General features: G+C 46.9%; 1 protein-coding gene across 1 annotated transcript in view; it reads right to left on the bottom strand.

Moving 5' to 3' along the window:
* Positions 1–12579, bottom strand: part of LOC148091727 (protein Daple-like) — a 78422-nt gene extending 65843 nt beyond the window's left edge. The window contains 6 exon segments of the mRNA XM_087823785.1: positions 536–619; positions 1418–1476; positions 6253–6322; positions 9312–9420; positions 11660–11760; positions 12520–12579. Coding sequence (XP_087679911.1) covers positions 536–619; positions 1418–1476; positions 6253–6322; positions 9312–9420; positions 11660–11760; positions 12520–12579 — 483 coding nt within the window.
* Positions 12580–21509: the final 8930 nt, after the last annotated feature.

Here is a 21509-nt window from a genome sequence, read left to right as displayed (position 1 = left end):
CAAGGTCAATGCAGAGGGGCCGTCCTCAGTGCAGAGCCCTTCTCACCCCAGCCCAGGAGAAGAGTCTATGCTGACAGACCTTCTGGGACCTGGTGGTTCCTAACCTCCCAGGTGGTGGCAGCCTGTTTCTCTGCCGCGTTACTGACACAGAGCATCTTTCTCCATGAAGATCAACCATCTGAAGCAGGGTGACATTTGCCAGAATATATTTTGAGGGACTGTACATCAAATTCGAACCCCAAATGACCTGACAGTACTTAAAAGTAGTCTGATTCCATATTAGGCAAGAGGAGGAGGCAGTAGACGTGAGTGAGGAGGTTTTCAAGAATATTTTAATCTTTGCCCCCATTTTATTTTAGCGTGCTGATGACTAACCTTCCCAACAGGATGGACATTTCTGTGGTGTCTTTCCCCTAGTAAAATCACGAATGAGTAACATAGTCTTTAAACTTTTCCCTGGTGGAGAGAGCCTACCTCCTGTCTTCATGGGAGTGGGGTCCACAGCTGAGCCCCATGAAGCCAGCGACACACCTACCTCCTGAATATGGGCCATGATCCCGGCCTGGGTCTCACTGTCCAGCTCCTGGATCCGGTTTATATACTCCTCTCTCCTCTCACACTGTGGAGGGTAACCCGTGTCAATGGGAGCATTTTGCCAGTGAGGCAACCTGGACCCAGCCCAGCACACAGTTTCCAGACCAACTGCCTGCCCAGCCCCTGGCTTCCTCCTTTATATTCCTCCAAGAATGTGTCCTCCCTACTGCCCAACACTGGGGTTTCTCTAGAAGTTGCTCTGAACGCCTACATCCGAATCACCTGGGTTGCTTATTAAAAAAAAAAAAATCAGGTTGAAGACATAGGGTGAAACACTAAAATATGCACGTGAAACGAGCTCTCCAAGAGATTCTTAAACTGGTAAAGATCAAGAACACTGGGTTTAAGCCTGGGAGCGGCAACCTTCTATTTCAAAGTGCTGGGTGGTAAAAGTATCTTGGAGTCTGGGGGTCGTTTGGTGTCAGCTCTACCACTGTGGTGCGAGAGCAGGCAGAGGTAACACATGAAGAAACCAGTGGGGCTCTGTTCCCGTGAAAGTTTATTTTCAAAAACAGGGTGGGTCACATTTGGGCCCCCCCGCTGTGTGTAGATTCTGACCTTTGCTCTAGGTGTCTCTATACTGGGGAGAATTTGCTAATGGCACCCTGGGCTGAGGAACCCCCACCTGCTTGTTGCCAAAGGTGCCCTGGTGCTAGCATTGACTGCCACCTATTGAGTGGTCCCTTCTCTGAGGAAGCCAGGAATGTGTCGTGTTGGGCTGAAGGGAGCTTCATTCCTACCTCACTAAGGGGAGCTTTGTCCCCACAAACCCAAATACGAGGTGTCTGAAGGCAGGCCCCCTCCACCCCTGCCCAAGCCCTACCTGGACAGCAGAGCCCAGCACCAACACCAACAAGTTCTTGACTTCCTCCATGCTTCTGCCTAAATCCAAAGAGCAACATATTTTATTAGGCTTGTCTGTTCATAAAATCTCACTGGTGAGACACCAGTCTGCTGGGGAGCGGGGGGCGGGGGACCAGATAAACTTAAAAAAATCATTTCTCTACCCATGATTTCGACTTGGGTGTACACATTCCGTCTGTTTTCCATGTATTGGTTTGTATATTATTTAAGCCAGATGAGAACTCTGTACATAGCTATCTGTGGTCCTTTTCTACTCAAATCCGTCATCAATATTGTCCCAGGATAACCCAGGAACTTCAGCATCAGCATCTCTTTTTAATGAGCGTGGGAAGCAGCGCCCAGTGGCAGAGGCCTCTCCGCAGGGAACACTAAGCCGACTCTAGAACTGGGAAGTGCACAACTCTGCCTTTCACCTTGCCCACTTCAAACAGACCATCCCCAGGCCTGGCATCCTGCTCCGGCCTCCCCACTCTCACATCTACCCTGCCACGGCCTCCTCCCGCTTCTGCGTTTCCATGTTTGGCTGGAATGCTCCAAAGAAAACTCCAGACAACATACAGACATCACCTTTGATGGCCTCACACTTATTTTGTACAAAGGCCACACTTACTCAACCAATCCCCTTCCAGAGGCTCAATTTTTCAATGTTTTCATCTAAATGATGCTAAACACCTTAGAGGCTAGCTAATTTTTAAGAAGAGGGAAGAAAATTAGTTTTAAAAATATATTTTAAAGCGAGAAGGAGGGACAGAAAGAAAAGATGAGCATGGATGTGAGAGCAGAACATCAATCGTCTGCCTCCTGTATGCCCCCTGCTGGAGATAGAGCTGGAAAGCCGGGCATGTGCCCTGACCAGGAATCGACACAGCAACTTTTGGGGGCATGAGATGACACCCATCCAACTGAGCCACACTGACCAGAGCTTAAAGGCAAGTTTTTAATGCAGATTCTTATTTACTTCTTTAGGAGAAACTCACCCTTTAAGCTTCTCCTACTGCCAAATTGCCCCACAGAAACGCTTTACCATTTTACTGTCTCACAAGCAACAAGCTTATGATAAGTCCCATTTGCCCGGACCCAGACCAACACTGTCTTGCCGCCCCTTCTTAGCTCTGCCAAGCAGATAGCCCAAACATGTCCTCTGTCATCATTTTACACTGTCTATCTGATTATGCATCTTTGTGTGCTTATGAGAACCAAACACTTGATAAACAGAGTCAGATGCCGGGGCTCTAGACTTGGCTTGGTTAGCAGGAGCAGTGTGACCCCAGGAAGCTGTACTCTGGCCCCCATCCTCAGTTTCCACATCTCTGAAATGGAGACAGCTGGCCTGGGTGATGTGTAGAGGGGGTTGGGGGTAAAAAAAAAAAAAAAAAAAAAAAAAGTATAGTTTTCTAACTTTCTAATCATATCCTGCTCTATTTGGGGGAGAAGGAAAGTGCCAGAAATGGCATTGTCTTCTTGAAAGACTTACCCACACCCACTCACACTGTGCTAAAATGGCCCAAAGTATTACCACGGACCCTGGGATGAAAAACCCAAACTCGTGCCCCGAGGATTAGTGCTGTGGGTCATTTCGGGTCCCTGGGTGTAAAGTGTGGATGGAGTGACAGGCGGCCTCATCCCAATACCTCCCAAATGAGACATCGCTAAGAACAACCTTCCTGAGATGGAGACACTATGGCTGAGTCTCAGAACTGAGGACTGGGTATTCACTGACCTAAACTGCACCCTCCTTGCTGTCTCCCAGCCTGGGGAGGGCGGGAGGAGCGGGAACCAGACCACAGGGTCTCTATGGACCATCCAGGTTCCACTCTAGCATATTAGGGATATGCTGGATACGGGTGGGTGCTGCAGATCCATCCCCTCCGGTCAAACCCTCGCCTTGCTAAGTGTAGAACCTCCTCAGTGTTAGGAATGGAAAAGCCTCAAAGACTCCTATGAATTCTTTTCCCGTGAGGCTTTCATTGGGCCTAGGAGGCTCCAATCCATAGTCGTTAATAAATATAATCACCACACTGACTCACTTCTCTATTGGTGCTGAGCTGATGATCAGTCACAATTTCAGTTTTGATAAAAAGAAAAGGAAATGCACACATGAGTGTTAAAAGCCTCCAGTCAGCCTCACCAACATCTTTCCCAGCTACAGTGCTAGTGCCCAGCCCATATGCCCATGTGATGGTCCCTCCTGCACTATCAGTCCCCTCCCCTAAGCCCTTGGTGGATATTAGAGGTACAGTCCCCTCCAGCCATCACCAGCTCCTCTCCCACAGTGATTCACCTTTCCCAGGCCAGGAACTTGGCGCTGTAACCAGCAGAGCTGATATAAGGGAGAAAGTGTTTGGAGGGCTTGGATCAGCCAAAAAAGAAGGCAGAGTTCACACAGAAAATCTTTATGTATTCTGTCCAGAGCAGAGGCCGCAAAGGACCTATTATACCATACTTTAGAATAACTTAAACAGCCCTGATGACCCATTTTCCCAGCCACAACTGATGAAAACAGTATTAAAAGTGGAAACAAGTGTTCGGTAGGCCCACTGCTCGTAGCAAGAGTGTAAGCAAGGAGACTAGAAAAGCTGTACATACAGACACACACACAGATACACAGGCACACAGACACACACACAGGTACACAGACGCGCACACACAGGCATACATACAGTTACACACACACACAGACACAGGAACACAGACACACACACAGACACACACACATAGACACAAGCTCAAAGTTACAGTCTGAGGCTGCTCAATCAAAGAGCAAAGGGTTCTGCTCCCTTAGCACCTGAGTCACATGCAGTGACAACCCTGAGCCACGCATTCATTCATTCATTCATTCATTCATTCATTCATTCATTCATTCAGTTCATTCGTTCACTCACACCCATTAGGCATCAAGAGAAGCTAAATCCCACCCAGAGCACTGTTAGAAAAGCACGGAATTCCTGTGTGCTGAGTTTTGTTAGCAGAGGGGGAAACGGCTTAAAGGTAGAGAATTAATTTTAGGAAAATCTTCATGGACAAAAATTATTCAAAATAATCTTTTGGGCCATAAGCAAGGCACTAGGAGATTCCGCTTTGCCTCCTCCGGGTGGGGCAGCCCTGTGCTTGTTCTCACCAGGCTGTGTGAGTAAAAACATGCGCTTATCACAAACGCATCCTGTGATTTTTATCCCTACAGGTTCCTATGAAACTTATAAAAAGAGAGAGAAAAGCTGAAGTTCCCTCATTTCTCATGGGAGGCCGATGCCCAATTTCTCTCCAGGATTTTAGGAGAAAGAAAAACTGCTATTTTCATAAATCTACCAGACTGTGGGTTTTGAATAGTTTCAAAACATACAAGAGACTGTCTACTGGGTTCCTGCCAGCGATATTGGCTCAGTGACACAGTTAAGCAGGCAAAGAAAAGAAACAAACCTACTGATAACTCCCTTTCCAAGCACCCATGTCGTCTGGGTGCTGGGAGCTTTGTCATAATCAACACAGTCCTCTCAGCTCAGACCAAAGAAATCAACAATTAAAAAAAGCCAAAACCCAGCCGGCATGGCTCAGTGGTGGAGCATCGACCTATGATCCAGATTGCAGTTGGATTCCCGGTCAGGACCCATGCCCAGGGGCGTGCAGGAGGCAGCTGATTAATGATTCTCTCATCCTGATGTTTTTCTCTCTCTCCTTCTCCCTTCCTCTCTCTGAAATCAATGAAGATATATTTAAAAAAAAAAAAAGGGGGGGGAAAATGCTAAGGGAACCTGGAAGGAGGACATAGAATCAGGCAGGGTTTCTTAAAGGATTGACCTCTGAGCTGAGACCCAAAGGATGAGGAGAGATCTAGGATGCAGGCGAGCGAGAGCATCCCAGGCACAGGAAACAGTATGTGCAAAGGCCCAGAGGTAAGAGAACGTGGTGTTTGTCCAGGAGCCGTGGTGCAGGCAGATGCTCACAATGTGGCAGGGAGGAGATCTGCCGCTCTGTTTAACTCACCAGGGAGCTACCTGACAAGTACAAATTAAGCTCCGACTTTCTAGAAGATGTCCAGGAGCACATTTCATTCAGTCTTTCAAGGTCACAGTGAGTGTGCGAAGCTAGAACTTGGAACCCTTGCCCTCTCAGGCCTCAGGGCACAGTGGGAGACATGACAGGATTCCTGGTGAGACCTACCACAGACTGAAAGAGCATCACAAGGACCGTGGAAGGGAGATGTGAGCTCCTTCAACAGATTCATGCTTTTTTGGTAATCCTCACCTGAGGATATTTCTCCCATTGCTTTTTCAGAGAGAGTGGAAGGAAGGGAGGGGGGACAGAGAGAGAAACATCAATGTGAGAGTCACATTGGCTGGTTGCCTCCCACATACACCTCAACTGGGGGTAGGAGACAAACCCACAACCGAGGTAGGTGCCCTTACTTGGGAATTGAACTTGTGACCCTTCGGTGTGAGGACTGACACTCCAACCACTGAGCCACACTGGCAGGGCCCTCAACAGAGTCTTACTTTCTTACCAAAGGGCACCCATCCCATGACGGTGACATTGATTCCACATATACTAAGGAGGAGAGACCCTGGAGAGCCCACCGCAGCAATGGCCTTGCATGCCTCTGCACTTGGACTTGGTCTTAAGGAAGAAGTGTGCTCTTGGCTTCATGCCTCAGAGTAACAAACCCACCCTTTAAAATCGCATCGAAATGATGCCGTGTTTTCACTGTGCTGGCTCCAAGCTGGCAGCTGGAGCTCCGTGTCCAACAGCTGCCCAGAGCCAATGGCACTGCCAAGCACCCCGGAGGCAGCGTTCACTCACCAGACAGCGGGTCCTTGCCGATCACCACGACATCGGGCAATCTCATGAGGATCACCTGCCTGAGAACATCCTACAGAAACAAAGAGGAAAAGGTACCAATGAGAACAGGAAACAAAAATAAAGGACTAAGATGACCGGATGAGCGTGCAGCCACTACAAGGCGACTTTAACACACTATAGAAGAGGAAGGTCTACTTAGGATACAAACAAATGTGAAACGTCAAAGCTAATTCACGTCTGCCTCGATCGTAACCAGGCAAGCCTCATGTCTGCTTCTGCACAGAGACCTTGGGGAGAGAAGACACTTTACACGTCAGGGTGGCAGGGGCAGGGGTGAGCATCTGTTTAAAAGATGTCTTTATTTTTATGGTTTGGTTTGCTTGTGCAACTGAAAATACACAGTGAAAATGAGAGAGATGCTGCTGGGTCTCCATAGCCTGATGACCCAGGATGCTGGCGCCCAGCAGTTCTGTGGTACACGCTATAGATGCGGATACTTCCATCCTGTACAGCAGCAACTTCCCTGGGACAGAGATAGGTCACAGCTAATCTGCACCCATCAGAAGGGTGGTGTGGGAAACAAGCTGCCTTCTGGCCCTCACACCAAGGGCCTTTGACAGTGGGGCCAGGCACTGGCCGTCAGCCATGCCCATGCCTGGGCGTCTCTGACAAGCCCTCCTTGGAGTGTGTGGGCTCACACCCAGACCCACCACTGCGTTCCCAGAGCGCCTCCAGGGCAGGTTGTCTTTGCTGTCCAGATGGGCCTTGGTTTTTACAAAGCAGAAGATAAAAATCTAATTTTATAGGAGACGAGTAAGGGGGGAGGTTCCAGAGTATTCTTGGCCTTATGAAAGTGGTCACTATAGAAATTCTTCACCAAGAAAGCTCTTCTTAAGCCATTTTAAAAGGTTTCCCACTTTCCTCAGTAATCCCCCTATTGAGTAGGTCACTGCATCTCTGCATTCAGCATCCTGCCAGCGAGCACTGGTGAAGAAAGGGCCGATTACACAGCCGGCCCCGTGGAGCAGCCCAGAACTCTCTCTGGATCATCTGATGAGAATGGCGGCATGGGACACGCAGGCCGGGGGATGCCAGAGCCTCCAAACAGCTTGTGCATGGACTCTATCCCCCCTCTTACTGTCTTTCTGTGGCTCCTGTCTGCAACAGAACTTGGGGGGAGGGATGCTACCACGAGGTGCACCTCACCCCAACACAACGGCCCCTCTGAATTTGGTGTTGGAGGCAGTTTAACTTTATTGTCTGGGGTCACATGTCGCCGCATCAGAGAGGCTGGTGTTTTTCTAAAAATGTCTCACTGTTGAATACCTGGCTTGGACAGAAGTCTGAGCTGTTTAACAGCCTCAGTCCTCCTTCAGGCCTTGGGAAAATTCAACATGAGAAAACTCTTAAGTGAATGGCTCATGAAAGTATTCCACAGTCCCACCCAGGGCAAAACACGCACCACGAGCAAAATCAGCAAAATCCACTTTCCAGCTGCTCAGTCAGCACAAGGAAGGACTCCTGCCACATGAGCCCTGAGTCCTGGAGGCTCTGCCCCCCTCTTGCCTTTATACACAACTCAAGCGCTCAGCGCAGCTTCCAGAAGGTCCACGTGTTACTGATGCTTGACCACCCAGAGTCCCGTCTGGTCTTGGCTGCTTTCCCCGACTGCCCCCGTGCAGCTGGAGTTAGGAGTCTTGTCACTGGCCCTGTCAGCACAGTTTACGTCTCCTGGCCCTTAGCACACAGCATCAAAAGCACTCACTCACCATGAATGGTGCCTGCAGCCAGGAATCAGGCGCCTTCCATGCCCAGGCCCAAGTTCAGTGGCAACACCACCCCCTTCACCCAGCTGCCCCCGCCCGTGGCCAGCACAAGGGCAGCACTAGCTGAAACCCAGCAGCCTATAACATGCCCGGCCCTGAGTGTGGCTCCCCTTGGCCAAAGAAATGAAGCCACTTCAGCCCCACAGTCCCAGCTCTCCCAGGACCCACCTCGACCCCCAGTGCCTCCTCAGTGCAGCTGGCATTTCCAACTAAAAGGATGGGGCCGGTTGTACGCCTCCTAGAGGTTGCCCAGGGAATCACGGTGCTGTGCTGCCAACAGGCCATGGAATGAACACAGCTGAGCGCTAAGAACAGGTCCCAGGCACAGTCTGGCCCAAGATCTCAGTGGAACCCCAGGGTGAACCTGGGACATGTTATTGAGCACTCAGTAGTTCTTGAACCATGTTTCCTGGGGTCCCAGGAACCCACAGAGATGCCCTGGAGGGAGAGGACAGGGCTGAGCAGAAGGCACTAGGGTCCCTCAACCCCCACATCAATCAAAATCATTGAACTTAACCTCTGATCTTAAAAAACTTCATATGGGTGAAAAAGTTTCAGTGCCAAGAAAACCAGGGTCCTGGGGGACAGTTTAGGTCCATATTGCTTCAGTGCTGGCCATATAAACACCATAAACATCAAAGATTTCACCCAGCATTCCCAAGGCCGTTCCCCATCAGGCCCTCCTACCCACTGACTATCTGCTAATGAGGTATGGTGAGCACTGGACAAGTGGACACTCCACACGGTGAACTCTAGAGCTCCTGTGTGCAAGCTCAGGGCTCATCAATTACAGTCCCAAACCCAACATAACCCTTCTGTGCTCCCATATCTCCTTCAACCCCTTGAATTGCTGCTGTACAAAGACTCACTGAGCTGTGGACAAGAACCACATCAGGGTGCCCATCCCAGAGCCCATCGCAACCACTCCCAGTGCAATTGGTGCTTGGGGTCACAGTGGTACCTGAGGCTCATCTTTGGGGCTCTGTCAGCACCAGACACTAATGCTCTGCACATCGCTTGAAGAGAATTCCCTGGACAAAGTAAAGCAACCTAACACCCGACCCTTCTCACAATGCAAAAAAACAACATGCAAGTGAAAAAAACAAAAGAAGTGTCGGCACGCAGGTGTCTGCCCTTGAACACAATGTCCTCCCGGCTTCCTGTGGGGAAATCATGTGAGTGACAGCACTGCCAGGGGCACAGAACTCCTGGGGAACTGAGAGCTGCCCTCACCTTGTAGAAGGTCTTGATATTTCTGACCAGCATGCTCAAGTTCTCAATCCGAAGGTCCGCATTGTTGTTGACATTCTGGTGGATGGGCTTCTTTCCAGGCCTGGGATCACTGGGGGAAGAAACAGGAGAATGGAAATGGCATCTCCCAGCTTTGCTGCACCTCCCTGCCTGGCGGCGGATAGTCCTCTCCAAGTCTAGGTGGGTGTGAGGCTGTAACGAGTATGGCTCCAGTAAACCTACTTCTGCCACTGCTGAGCCGTGGACTTGGATGAGCCCCATCACTCCCGCCCCACAACAAGGCCCTCAACCTCCTCAGGCCTTTAATCACAGTCACTGCCATTCCCACTGTTAATAGCACCCACAAACCACCACCAGTGCAGACCCCAAAAGTTACACCGTGTCAAAATCAATAACCTACCCCAAGATATATTTCAAGATTAAAAGGATTAAAAACTGAACATACCAAAATGTATGAACTATCAAGAGAGAAAAAGGGAAAAAAGGAACATTTTCTGATTTACATCAGTAAAAATCATTAATGTTCCACTTCACATGAGTCCTCTCCTCTGTCACCAGCATGGGTCTCAGGCAGGTCCTGCCTGTGATTTTACATCCCAGGGACACAAGTCACCTGGAAGAACTGGCATCATCAGAACTGGGCTCTCTATGGTGCCCAGAGCAGCCTACGAGAAATGCTAACAGTAGTTGATGTGGGAAGCCCCAAAAGTGTCTTTTACTTTCCGCTCCCAGGCAAAAGTCTAGTCTGGTCGTGATGAGACTAGAAATCTGAATCAAGTGACTTATAATTCCACTCATCTGTATACGTGCAGGATATTTCTCAAAATTCTGTGTCAAAAGAAGGTTTCCTATCTGAAGAGAACGGGCTCAATAGGACCATTTAGCTGCCACATCTCCTGCTTTTCATGACAAAGCCATCCCCCCACGTGACTGTCCCAAGACACAGACAAGGATATCTAATTCAAATGAGGGCTGTGTTCAGGGTTCCATCTGTCCCCAGCCCTGTGATAACGGTGCTGAGAAATTTCATAAAGTGACACATGTGCTTCTTAACATAGCAGAACTTAGAGAACATGCAGGGCTTTTCTGTTTCGTTGTGACTGTCACCTCAGCTTTCCTTTAGGTCAGATGGGACCACCCCAACTGTGCCAGGAGCCAAAGGGCCTCAGCACACACCGGGATGCTGGCTGCACCTAAAAGACACTACACGCACCCAGGGTAGGGCCGGGCTCTGACCGCCTCTGCTTCCCCCATCAGTTCTGAAGGCAGCAGCTAACTGCAACAACACTGCAAAAGAGCCCCGACATTTACTGGGTGAGAGGCCCTTCAATGAATTTAGCCTCAGGCCAAATGTGAACTGGCAATGAACTGGCATTTCTCAAAGGAACAGCCAGCAGGCTTTCCTGATTTACAGGCAAGTGGTAAAAGCTTCAGGAATTCCAAAGGTCAGGGAAGAGCCCGGCCGGGCATGGCTAAGTGGTTGAGCTTCGACCTGGCATCCTGGCAATCGGGTTTCGATTCCCAGTCAGGGCACATGCCCGGGTTGTGGGCTCGATCAATGACTCTCTCATCATTGATGTTTCTATCTATCTATCTCCTTCTCCTTTAATCTCTCTGAAATCAATAAAAGATATATTTAAAAAAAAGGTCAGGGAAGAAAGAAACAGTGCCCGGCCTTTGTTCTGCCTCTGCCTGGGTGTAAAAGCTGAATGGAAAGGCTGGGGACACTGCTAATGTTCTTAATTAAACAGTCCTGGGCTTGGGTAAGGGCAGGTTGAACTTTCACTCATCACTGCTCCAATGGAATCCAGTAATTTTCAGGGTCTAACAGAATGGGGGGGGGGGGTAGCCAGAACTGGACTATCCAGGGGACAACCTCAGGAAAACTCATTTTCGCCAATGGTTTTGGAGCAGTGCTGCCAAAGCTAATAGATATGTCGTTTAGAATCTAATCACAGGCTTCTGAGAGCGAGACCTTAGTCACTCACAGATGCTCCTGACCCACCGACTCCTCTGTAACCAGATACTGTCTGTTACTCTTCCTGGATCCCCAAAAGGTTTTTGTTTTAATTTCATTGCTTAAACCACATTCAGTACCCGAGTTGGAAGTTAATTGCACCACCTACACCAAGTGTTTGACAGTCCTTCAATTCCAAATTCCCGTCACCAAACAAGCTGCCAGCCCACTGCCCGGGAGCTCTTCTCGCCCCAAGGAGTGGCAGCAAAGGCACTCGGACTGAGACGCCCCCGGGCCAGTGGAAAGACCCTCCCATAGCAACCGCAGGTCCCATTTCTACACCCTTAAGGCAACACTTTCGTAGACAACTTACATTTGTAGCATGACCTGGTTCAGAAAGATGCCATCCACCAGTTTCATGTAGAAATTCAAGTTCTCGCAGTTGCCGCTTCGGAATGGGTCCAAAGTCTGAACCTGCGAGGAGGGGTTGGGGAGAAAGGCAGCACAAGTCACCCCGAGCACATCCTAAAGCTCTGCAGACAACCACAGGCCTGGGGGCTGAAGGGGTCCCCCAACGCCCACCCATGCTCCAGTAGGCGCAAGGCCCCCTTTCCCCAGGGCCCCCTCACTTCCTTCTCCAGGCAACAGACAGGAGGCAGCAGGAGGAACACCTTCCCCCCACTTTTCTCCAGCACCCAGAAGGGGAAAAACAAAAGTAAAGGGAGCTTTTCAACAAATTTCTCATGTCTCTGATCTATTGGAAGTCACTGTGCCCACCCCAGACTGTACACATTCCCACTCTGAGATCCCCAATCCCACCCATCATGGCCATTCAAGGGCTGGTCTTGGGTTCAAAAACTAACTACACGAGGATATTTGGGGAGAGTGAGTCCTATTCCTGAGTGGTCAATCCACAGGGGCCACGGCGACCACATCGACCCTGTCCACTCCTGGACTGGCAGCCCAGCACCCCGGTAGGGACAGGTGTACCCACGGGCCAGGGCTGGGGCACTGAGGGGTCCTGCACAGGGAGTACTGGCTCCAGAGTTGGAAACACCTCCGGACCCCAGGCCACTGTCCGGACCCCAGCTGGGAACACCTGCTAAGACCCCTGAGTCCCCGGACTGCCTGCCACCCACAGACCCCACCCCGGTGGGTCAGGTCTGCAGTGACCCGAGGGGGGTGGGAGAGGAGCCCGGGCACCAACACGGGCTGGGAGCCAGGGGCACTCACCCAGGTCACCAGCGGGCTCTGCAGGAAGAGCTCCATGAGCTCTGAGACGGTCACATCCATCCCGAGGCTGCGTCCAGTCGCTGCGCCCACCGGCTCTGTGCACACCTCTGTGCCCACCGGCTCTGCGCCTCGAACTCTAAACAGCTCTGTGCCCCAAATTCTAAACGGCTTTCACCCCACATTCTAAACCGCTCTTCGCCCCGCATTCTAAACTGCCCTTCACCCCACATTCCATATGTACAGCGGTTTGGGCCCAATGCCAAGTGCTTTGAAACATGCAAAAATCATGACACTCTCCCTATGAAACTTAAGGCCTATCTGGACACATAAAATATAAAGGTTACATATCTACTTTCTACATGATTATTAATGGAAATTAACCACAGAAACCTAATTTTGTCTATCCCCATTTTTTAAAATTATTTTTTTCCATCAGCCGAATTACAGAAATGTGATCAGTTCCTTTGAGGCAACAACACACTCACTTTATTTTGATAAGTATTGCCCAGTATCTCAGCTTGGGAATTCTCCCCATCGGCAGGGAAAGGGGATGTTCCGGTTAGCAGTTCATCCGTCAGGACAGCTAAACTCCACCAGTCAACTGCCTGCAGAACAATGTGATAGAATAGTAACTAATATGTAATTTATAGGAAAGAAAAATGAAAAAAATAAACTTGTATATTTGGAATATGTATTTTTTCCATTGCTTTTCAGAGAGTGGAAGGGAGACACAGAGACAGAGACAGAGAGAGAGACAGAGAGAGAGAGAGAGAGAGAGAGAGACAGAGAGAGAGACAGAGAGAGAGAGAGAGAGAGAAACATTGATGTGAGAGAGACACATCAATTGCTCGCCTCCCACAAGGCACCCAGACCGGGGCAGGGGATTGAGCCTGCAAGCAGGGCACGTGCCCCTGGCCACAATTGAACCTGGGACCCTCCAGCCTGAGAGCTGACACTCTAACCACTCAAACTGGCTAGGGCTGGAAAATGTTTTAACAAAAAGATTTTGTACATAGCTTTCCATTTAAGGAGTATTAAATTAGCACATGCAAGAAAGACATTTAGAGAACAAATATGCTGGTACCTCAGAACAGAATTTAAACATTTAGGCCATCAATCAGTGAGATAAAAGTGTTTTAATCATTTTCTAAACTAGTAATGGTTTTACTTTGGTTAAATTTTAATTTAAAATAAATTTGAATTATTAAGTAAATGAAATCTTTGGACTTATGAGAGAGGTGAAAAAAGTACTGATTAACATTTTTATTAATTACCCAGCTCCAATAAATACTATAAAATTACTTAAAGTCAAAGAACAAAAATGAAAAAAATCTCACTTTAAGTTGTTCTTTTTTCATAACCACCTAAATCAATTCCTTTTGTAAAACCTACCCCATAAATCTAACAGTCTTCATTTGCAGGAAGCATGATGAGATATAAAATAATGTACATCAAAATATGATCCAAATGGGAAACAAATTTATAAATGTAGTTAAATCATTAGCTGTGAACTGAGGACACAGCTAATAATGCCGCCTAGGGAAATGGCCTGAGGTTCCCTATGTTCAGCCCTTTTCTGGAGCTCCACCACTATTCTGAACTCCGCTCCTCCTGCCACATCCTTTGTGCCTCCACATCCAGGCACCTAGAGCCTCCAGAAATCCCTGATCTGCCTTCTTCTGAGCTCACCACCCCCCTCCACAGAGCAGCCACCTGGGTTTAACCCTTTCTTTACTTCAAAACCACAGGCACCTGGAGTGAGACACTTACTTAGCAGTCCTGCTACTATCAGAAGCTGACTCATTACCACCCGAACCTTAGCATGTTCTCCCTAAGGGTGTAGTAAGTAGAAAGCCTGTTAGAGGAGCCCTTTGCATCTGTTATGAGAGCTGAGCACTTTGGGGATGCATTTTATCCAGCAGACAGCCCCAGATATCAAAAGAAAATTATATAAACTAGCCTTAGGACCCCAGGCTCCCACTGACCAACTGGTAGAAATAACTTCCAATTTTTAACAACTGAAACAGGGCAGAGAAAGAGCAAGAAAGCTATCCTACAGCAACAGGCAGCTCAGCTTTAAGCCATATGTCACCTCAAGGGCCATGCCCCCTCTGTCACAAGTTCGGCCACTGGAAGGTGGACTGTCTTGGGGTCTGGGGGTCCCCGGGACGAGAACCTAACCACACATGGCCTTGAACTGACGGGACCCAATGATCCAGTTGGCCCCCCGTTAAGAACATTATCTATGAAGGGACAGGTGACCCTTGATGTGACAGGTAAACCCATTACACTTTTATTTTATTAGACTGCTTGCTCTGCTCTCACCCACTCGCCAGGACCCCTTTCTTCCAAAACCTGTGTGGTCCCTGGGGGATGGGGATCCTCAAGGCTACTCAACCCCCCAACTGCAGCCTCAAGAATCTCATTTTCAGTCATGTCTTCCTAAGCCTCCAGATAATATAATTAAAGAAAAACTTATAAAAATAAGTCTCTGAAATGCTCCAAACTCTCCCAGAAGACCGGAGTTGCACAAGCTGCAGAAGCTGCAAAGAGGGAGGAGTGCCGCCCTCCCCTGGTAAAGGAGAGAAGTGTCAGCTTTAAATCCAAAGTGCAGGAGGCCTGGGAGCTGCAGCTCTGGGGACAAGCTGCCTGCCAGGCTTGTCTGCTCCTCCTCCTGCCTTTTCTTAATTTTCCAAAGTCTTTGGTAACTTAAAAGCTTTGGAGCATTGCTGGGTTAAATAATAAAAGTTATGAAACATCTAGATATTTTAAAATAACATGAAATACTGAAACATTGATTGCTAGACAAGTTAAATTCACCTGCTTTTAGCTTTTATCACACAAAATCTCAATGGATTTGGAACTGTTGTTGTAATGTCATGTGCTTTTTTAAAGGTGTGCTTGAAAATAAGAGTATGTTTAAGTGTATTCATACATGTCAATCTGAGAAATGCTGGTTGTTTACTTTTTGGTTATCATTGGGAAATTAAGGTTTCTAAAAACTAAGAATTCAAATTAAATGGGAAACATTATATGAATTTAATAATAGAAGGCACAAAATATAAAAACACATATTTTCAGGACAAGGATTGAAATTAAGTTAGTCTAATGATGGTTATTTCTGAATGGGTAAAACGTTTGTAAAAGGTTGTGAAGATTGTAAACGTTTATGAAAGTTTGAAGTCTGACGGAAGACCCCAGGAAGGCCCCAGTCCCCTCCTCCACCTAATTTCTCTCTGGTGGACCTAGAGTTGCTTTCATTGCACTTTCTCTCCCACTTGTCAGTGTGGGGAAAACTTACCTGTCCAGCTACGGAGTAAGTCCATTATGGAGACACACGTCATCAATGTGGAAGTGAAAGAAATCTGCCCTCTGGACAGAGAGTCACCAGCCCACATGACTTACACCTGGGTGACGGGACCCAGTGAGCCAGGACCTGATCACCCCTGATATCGAAGGGACCCCTTCTCTCCTCGTATTTCTAACAGCCCCACTCTTGTCATGTCACATCTTAGGTCACTAGGGCTCTGACTTGTAAGTTTCCAAAGCAGCCCTGCCCGGGCTCTCTCCTGTCGCTTAAGGCCTTCGATTGAAGCCTAGACTTTCTTTATTTCCACTGCTCATTCACAGTCCTTGACTCTTACATTGAAAGTCTCAACAGGTCTTCCCGCTTGGTATTTAGGAACTTCTCTCCCCTTTTCTAGCCTTCTTAAAAGTTATCAAAGGCAAGGGGAAGATCTTATGTCTTCTCTACAAAAATTAATAATTTAAATCATGCATATGGTCTTCGTGTATTTGTCTGTATGTGATATGTAGTGTGTTTTCTGCCTCTGGATGGCACCGCTAGGATATAATGTTTTATTGGCCTACAGAGATTAAATACTTATATAAATTAAATAGGATCCTATGGTCTATACAAAATGTTTAATATCAAACCCGATTTAAGTTTAATTATATCTTTTAAAGTTATTACCATAATATATATACCTGTGTTTTACCTAGATTTCCAAAAGATTTATAATATAAACTTTTGGTTAAGTATATTTAACAGCCTTCCCAAAATTTAAATTTCAAAAGACTTTTTTAAACAGACAAATGACTTTTGTGTTATTACAATGGGCCCTGAAATACCTCAAGGATTCATCCTCTCTCCTATGTTTTTAAACCAATTAGGCCTATTTAATATGCTTGAAAATTACCTGGGAAGCTTTGCCAAATAAGAATTAATAATGATAATAATAATTATTATATATATTTGACAAATATTCTAAAACTTCCAGTCTGCTCTAGAAGGAACTTACAGAGATTCAAAGCCGAGCTCAAACAGGAAATCCTCAGGAGTAACAGGTATCCTGTCAGTGACACTGGACAGGCGTATAGCAACAGTTCCTTCTGGAAGTCAACTGGCAGTAGTTATCTAGATGTTTGTAAACCACATATTGGGGTGTTCATGAATTGATTCCCCTGCCCGCACCACCAAATTCACCTTTCACATGTCATTTAAAGAATCTTGATATATTGAAAATTATTTCTTTTATACTTACACAAATCAAAATTTCAATAACAGTTGAATATATGAACCCATTCCAGTGAGATATTAACTGGATGCTAAATTTTTAAACTCCCTGCTTCCAAATTTTAGGGCCAACATTTCAGAAAAATGATGCAAAACTGATGAGCCTAGAGCTATGTTAGACAAAATACAGAACAATGCTGTGGAAAAGAGGGCCAGGCAGACAGAAACCACAGAGGAGTGAGTGCAAGTCAGGCACAGTGATGAGCATGCTGCATACATTATATCTCATCCAGTCACCTCAAAGTTGTCAAGCTGTTCCATGAACTCCCAATGACTCAGCTATCTTTTGGACCCAGGTATGCAGAAATTCTAGAGTAATATAAGGTTTTCTTTCATAAGAATTGGTTCTGTTCCCTGGTTGGTGTGGCTCAGTTGACTGGAGCATCATTCCACAGACTGAAAGGTTGTGGGTTTGATTCCTGGTCAGGGTACGTACCTAGGTTTCGTGTTCAATCCCCAGTCGGGGTGTGTATGGGAGGCAACCAATCAATGTTTCTCTCTCACAATGGTGATTCTCTCTCTCCCTCCCTCCCTCCCTCCCTCCCTCCCTCCCTCCCTCCCTCCCTCCCTCCCTCCCTCCCTCTCCTTTCCACTCTCTCTAAAATATGTAATAACATACCCTTGGGTGAGGATTTTAAGAAGTCTACTCTGAATTTGATATTTTTAAACACACATTTTTATCAATCATAACCTTACATATATTTGAAATCTAGTAGCAAATTCACAAGCGGCAGACATCACTGGCAGAGAATTCTTTGTGAGCATATAGGCTTGAGTTTTAGTTCCCTAGGGTTCAGGTGAAACAACCCTGACCCTGGGAGGCAAAGGCAAAGTGGTTTTTGGAAAGTACAGCTCTGCCATCATATAACCATATGACTTAGGGATCGGCAGTTCCCTTCCCATGCGGACCTTACTGTCCACAAAGAAATGATATGCCAACTGTCTCCTCTGTTTCTCAGGGGATCAAATTATAATGTGATAATAAGTTAGGATTTTGGAAATAGTAAAAGAGCTATTTAAAAGTGCATAATACCATTTACAATCCCAAGTTTGTGTCCTCAAATGACATTTAATCTTTTCCTTAAACAAATGCATAAAGAAAATGATTTCATGGCAATGCTACTATAGACTAACTGTCTGAAAATTAGATGCAAGTTCATTTGTCTTTTCAAATATTGCCTCATGCATTCAAAATCACTATCTAAACTCTGAAATACAAATGACTAAGAGAAGGCTCAACATTAATTCAGGAAATGAAGGAAGAGAAACTAGACAAAAATGAAAGGAAAATAACCAAGATGTAAGCATAGCAAATTCAAATGCAGGGCCCATGAGTAGGTTTACAGTTCTGAGTACACGAAACACAGTGTATTCTTGTTTATTTATCCTTGTACTGTTTAGTTCAGCTGTAAACCTACTTTTGCCCACCCCTGTATATGAATATATATCTAAATCAAACTATTACTCTGAAAAGAAGAGGTGAATTTGATAATGATAATTGATTAAATCTTAAACGGTGTAAGTATTTTATTTCCACATGAATGGAAATTATAAATCAGAAATGTTAATACATGAACACAAAGGAAGACATCAGGCTGCAGGAGGAAATGATCTGGGGAGAGCTAAGTTGCCCTGGAGCACAGATTGAAGTTCTGAGTCCTTTAATGTTCGGCCCCTTGAGAGTTTGGCCAGGGTCCCGTTGGGGACTGGGTAAGGAGCTCAGAGCTCCTTGGTGCAATCCTGGGAGAGCAGGAAGAGTGCACACTCCTGCCCTTCCCTGGGACCCCTGTGCTCCCAAACCTCTTCTGCCACAAAACTTGTCTGCCTGTGTTCCAGATGTTTAGGCAATTACTGACCACTCTGTGATAAACTCATTCACTTTTCACTGAGCCCACACCTGGACATGCATAGATGCAGCACGTGAGAACTGGAGAGGAAACAGGAAGGAAAGAGGCACCAGGGATGCAAAAGGAGAAATAACCTTTGGTCACCTTGGTCACTGCTCTTGTTTCTCAGGCTAGATATTCAGGGCTCCTGAGTCCAGTTCAGAAGACAAAGTACTGGGCAGGGTCTAAGAAAGAATATTAGGAAGGAGGGCACTTAGAGCCAGAGACCCTTTTACCCCAAATTTTATTTTGTTCATTAGATTCCATATATAAGTGATACCACATGGCATTTGTCTCTTTCTGGCTTGCTTCACTTAGCATAATACCCTCTAGGTCCATTCATGCTGCCACCAATGGTAAGGTTTCATTACTCTTCATGGCCAAGTCATGTTCCATTGTACACATGGACCGAGAGAGTCTGCTATCCACTTGTCTACTGATGGGCACTGGGACTGCTTCCAAATCTCAGCCATTGTAAATAACGCTGCAATGACCACATATTACTTCAAGTTAGTGTTTTGGGTTCCTTCGATGTATTCCCAGAAGTGGAATGGCTACATCATAAGGCAGTCTACAGTGTTTCCACACTGTTTCCACAGTGGCTGCAGAGTCTTTTGTTTGAGTTGGAGAAAGCAGTGCCCAGCTTTGGGCGGGGTGCCCCCCCCCCCACTCAGGACAACCACAATCCAGAGCCCTGCCTTGGTCTGCCAGCATCAGAAAGCTCTATGAGGGGTGAAGGGAAGGCCAGGGTCACCCAGCTGCTACTTGATGGGGGAGATAGGCAGGGTTCATCACACAGCAGAAAAAGATTCACCTGCTCCAAAGGAAGATGGGGAAGCAGGGGCCTTGTGCAGGAAACCATGGAGAGCTGGAGTTTGACAGTGTCCCTGGCTGATGGCACAAACTAGACAGCTTGATTTTATCCCGGTAGCTGGTGACACCATGAGAAACCCAACTGGCAATGCTCTAAGCAGAGTTCTGTACGATCCCCTAAGACAGGAGTGGGGCAGGGCTGATGTTCTGAACAGGAGGTAACATTCATAATAATATTCCTTATTATGAATATTACCTCCTGTGACAGAGCACTGCTACCTGGGACCTTTCCCTCTCTTGTACCCGAGGCAGGTGCCAGTACTGCGTGTGTCTTCTCCAGACATTGCAGTCAACTCCTAGGCTGTTACTTGTAAAGGACTCCCAGACAGACCCCTGTGAACTTCTGGAAGAGTCTGGATTATGTTGTAGGTCCATGTACGTGTTAAATGAATTTGCCCCATTACTTATCTGACCTATAAGACAGAGCTTTGCTCAGTAGGAACAGTAACAGCAAAGTACAAATGATGATTTCCTCTGTAAGTCTGATGCCCACAAAAAGCTGTGATCAATTTGACAGTTACTGAACACTGGGCACAGATTAGAGAAGCAGTGTTATTGGTGTTTTTTAATTTTATATATCAATTACAGTTTACATTTGTTATTCTGTATTAGTTTCAGGTGTAAACCACAGTGGTTACATAACCGTATATTTTACAAAGTGGTCCCCCGATACTTCCAGCACCCACCTGACACTGTACATAATAATGACAGTATAACTGACTGCATTCCTGTGCTGTAGGTTACAGCCACTGACTATTCTGTAATTAGTAATCTCTACTCTCAATCCCTTCCTCTTTCACTCAGCCCCCAACCCTCCTCTCCTCTGGATACCATGAGCCTAAGAGCATGATTATGAATTTGGTAAATTGTTTAAGATGCCAATACTCATTAACTACTACTCTCATGATTTTCAGCTTCATGTTCATGTATTTAAAAAGCAGTTTCCTGACTGAAAGCTTAACTATGGGAAAATGCAAAAATGATATTTTTTCCTGCTATGACTGGGAGAAGGAGCTCAAGGCTGCCCCCCTTTCTGTGCACCTCTGCTTCCTGCCCAGCACCGTCCAAGGGGGTGATGAAATGTGACTTCTCAGAGATGGAGGCTGTCCTTACCCAGGCTGGATCTGTAACTGCCAAGCAGATACTGAAGGGAGGTAACGGAATCACTTCCCGCTACTCCCTCTTGAGCAGCTTGTCCCTCTGTTCTGTACATGGCACGCCTGTGTCCCCAACATTCACTTGCTGAATCCTTAATCCCCATGTGGTGGTGCTTGGAGGTGGGTATATGGAAGGTGGTGAGGTATATATGAGGTCATGAAGGTGACCGCTGGATTGAATTAGGGCCTTTAAGAAGAGGAAAAACTAGAGCCCTCCCTCTGGTCTTAGCCACAGAGGAACACCAGGAGATGGCCATCTGCAAGCAAGGAAGCAGTTTCTCACCAGACACGCCATCTGCCACCACCTTGGTCTTGGACCCCCAGCATCCAACACTGTGAGGAAGGAAGGCCTACTGTTTAAGCCACATACTTTGTGGAATTTCTTAGAGCAGCCTGAGTTGACCAAGACACTGTCAGGAATCTTCCTCTACCTCCAAGTCTGGAGGGAGTTTGACAGGACCAATTCTGCACCACTTCTGAGCACATCCCTTTCCAGAA

Source organism: Miniopterus natalensis, chromosome 13 (genome assembly GCF_054644295.1).
Source record: "Miniopterus natalensis isolate mMinNat1 chromosome 13, mMinNat1.hap1, whole genome shotgun sequence".
NCBI classification, from domain to species: domain Eukaryota; kingdom Metazoa; phylum Chordata; class Mammalia; order Chiroptera; family Miniopteridae; genus Miniopterus; species Miniopterus natalensis.
The sequence above is the reverse complement of the archived record's forward strand: the minus strand, read 5'-3'. Positions and strand labels throughout refer to the sequence as shown.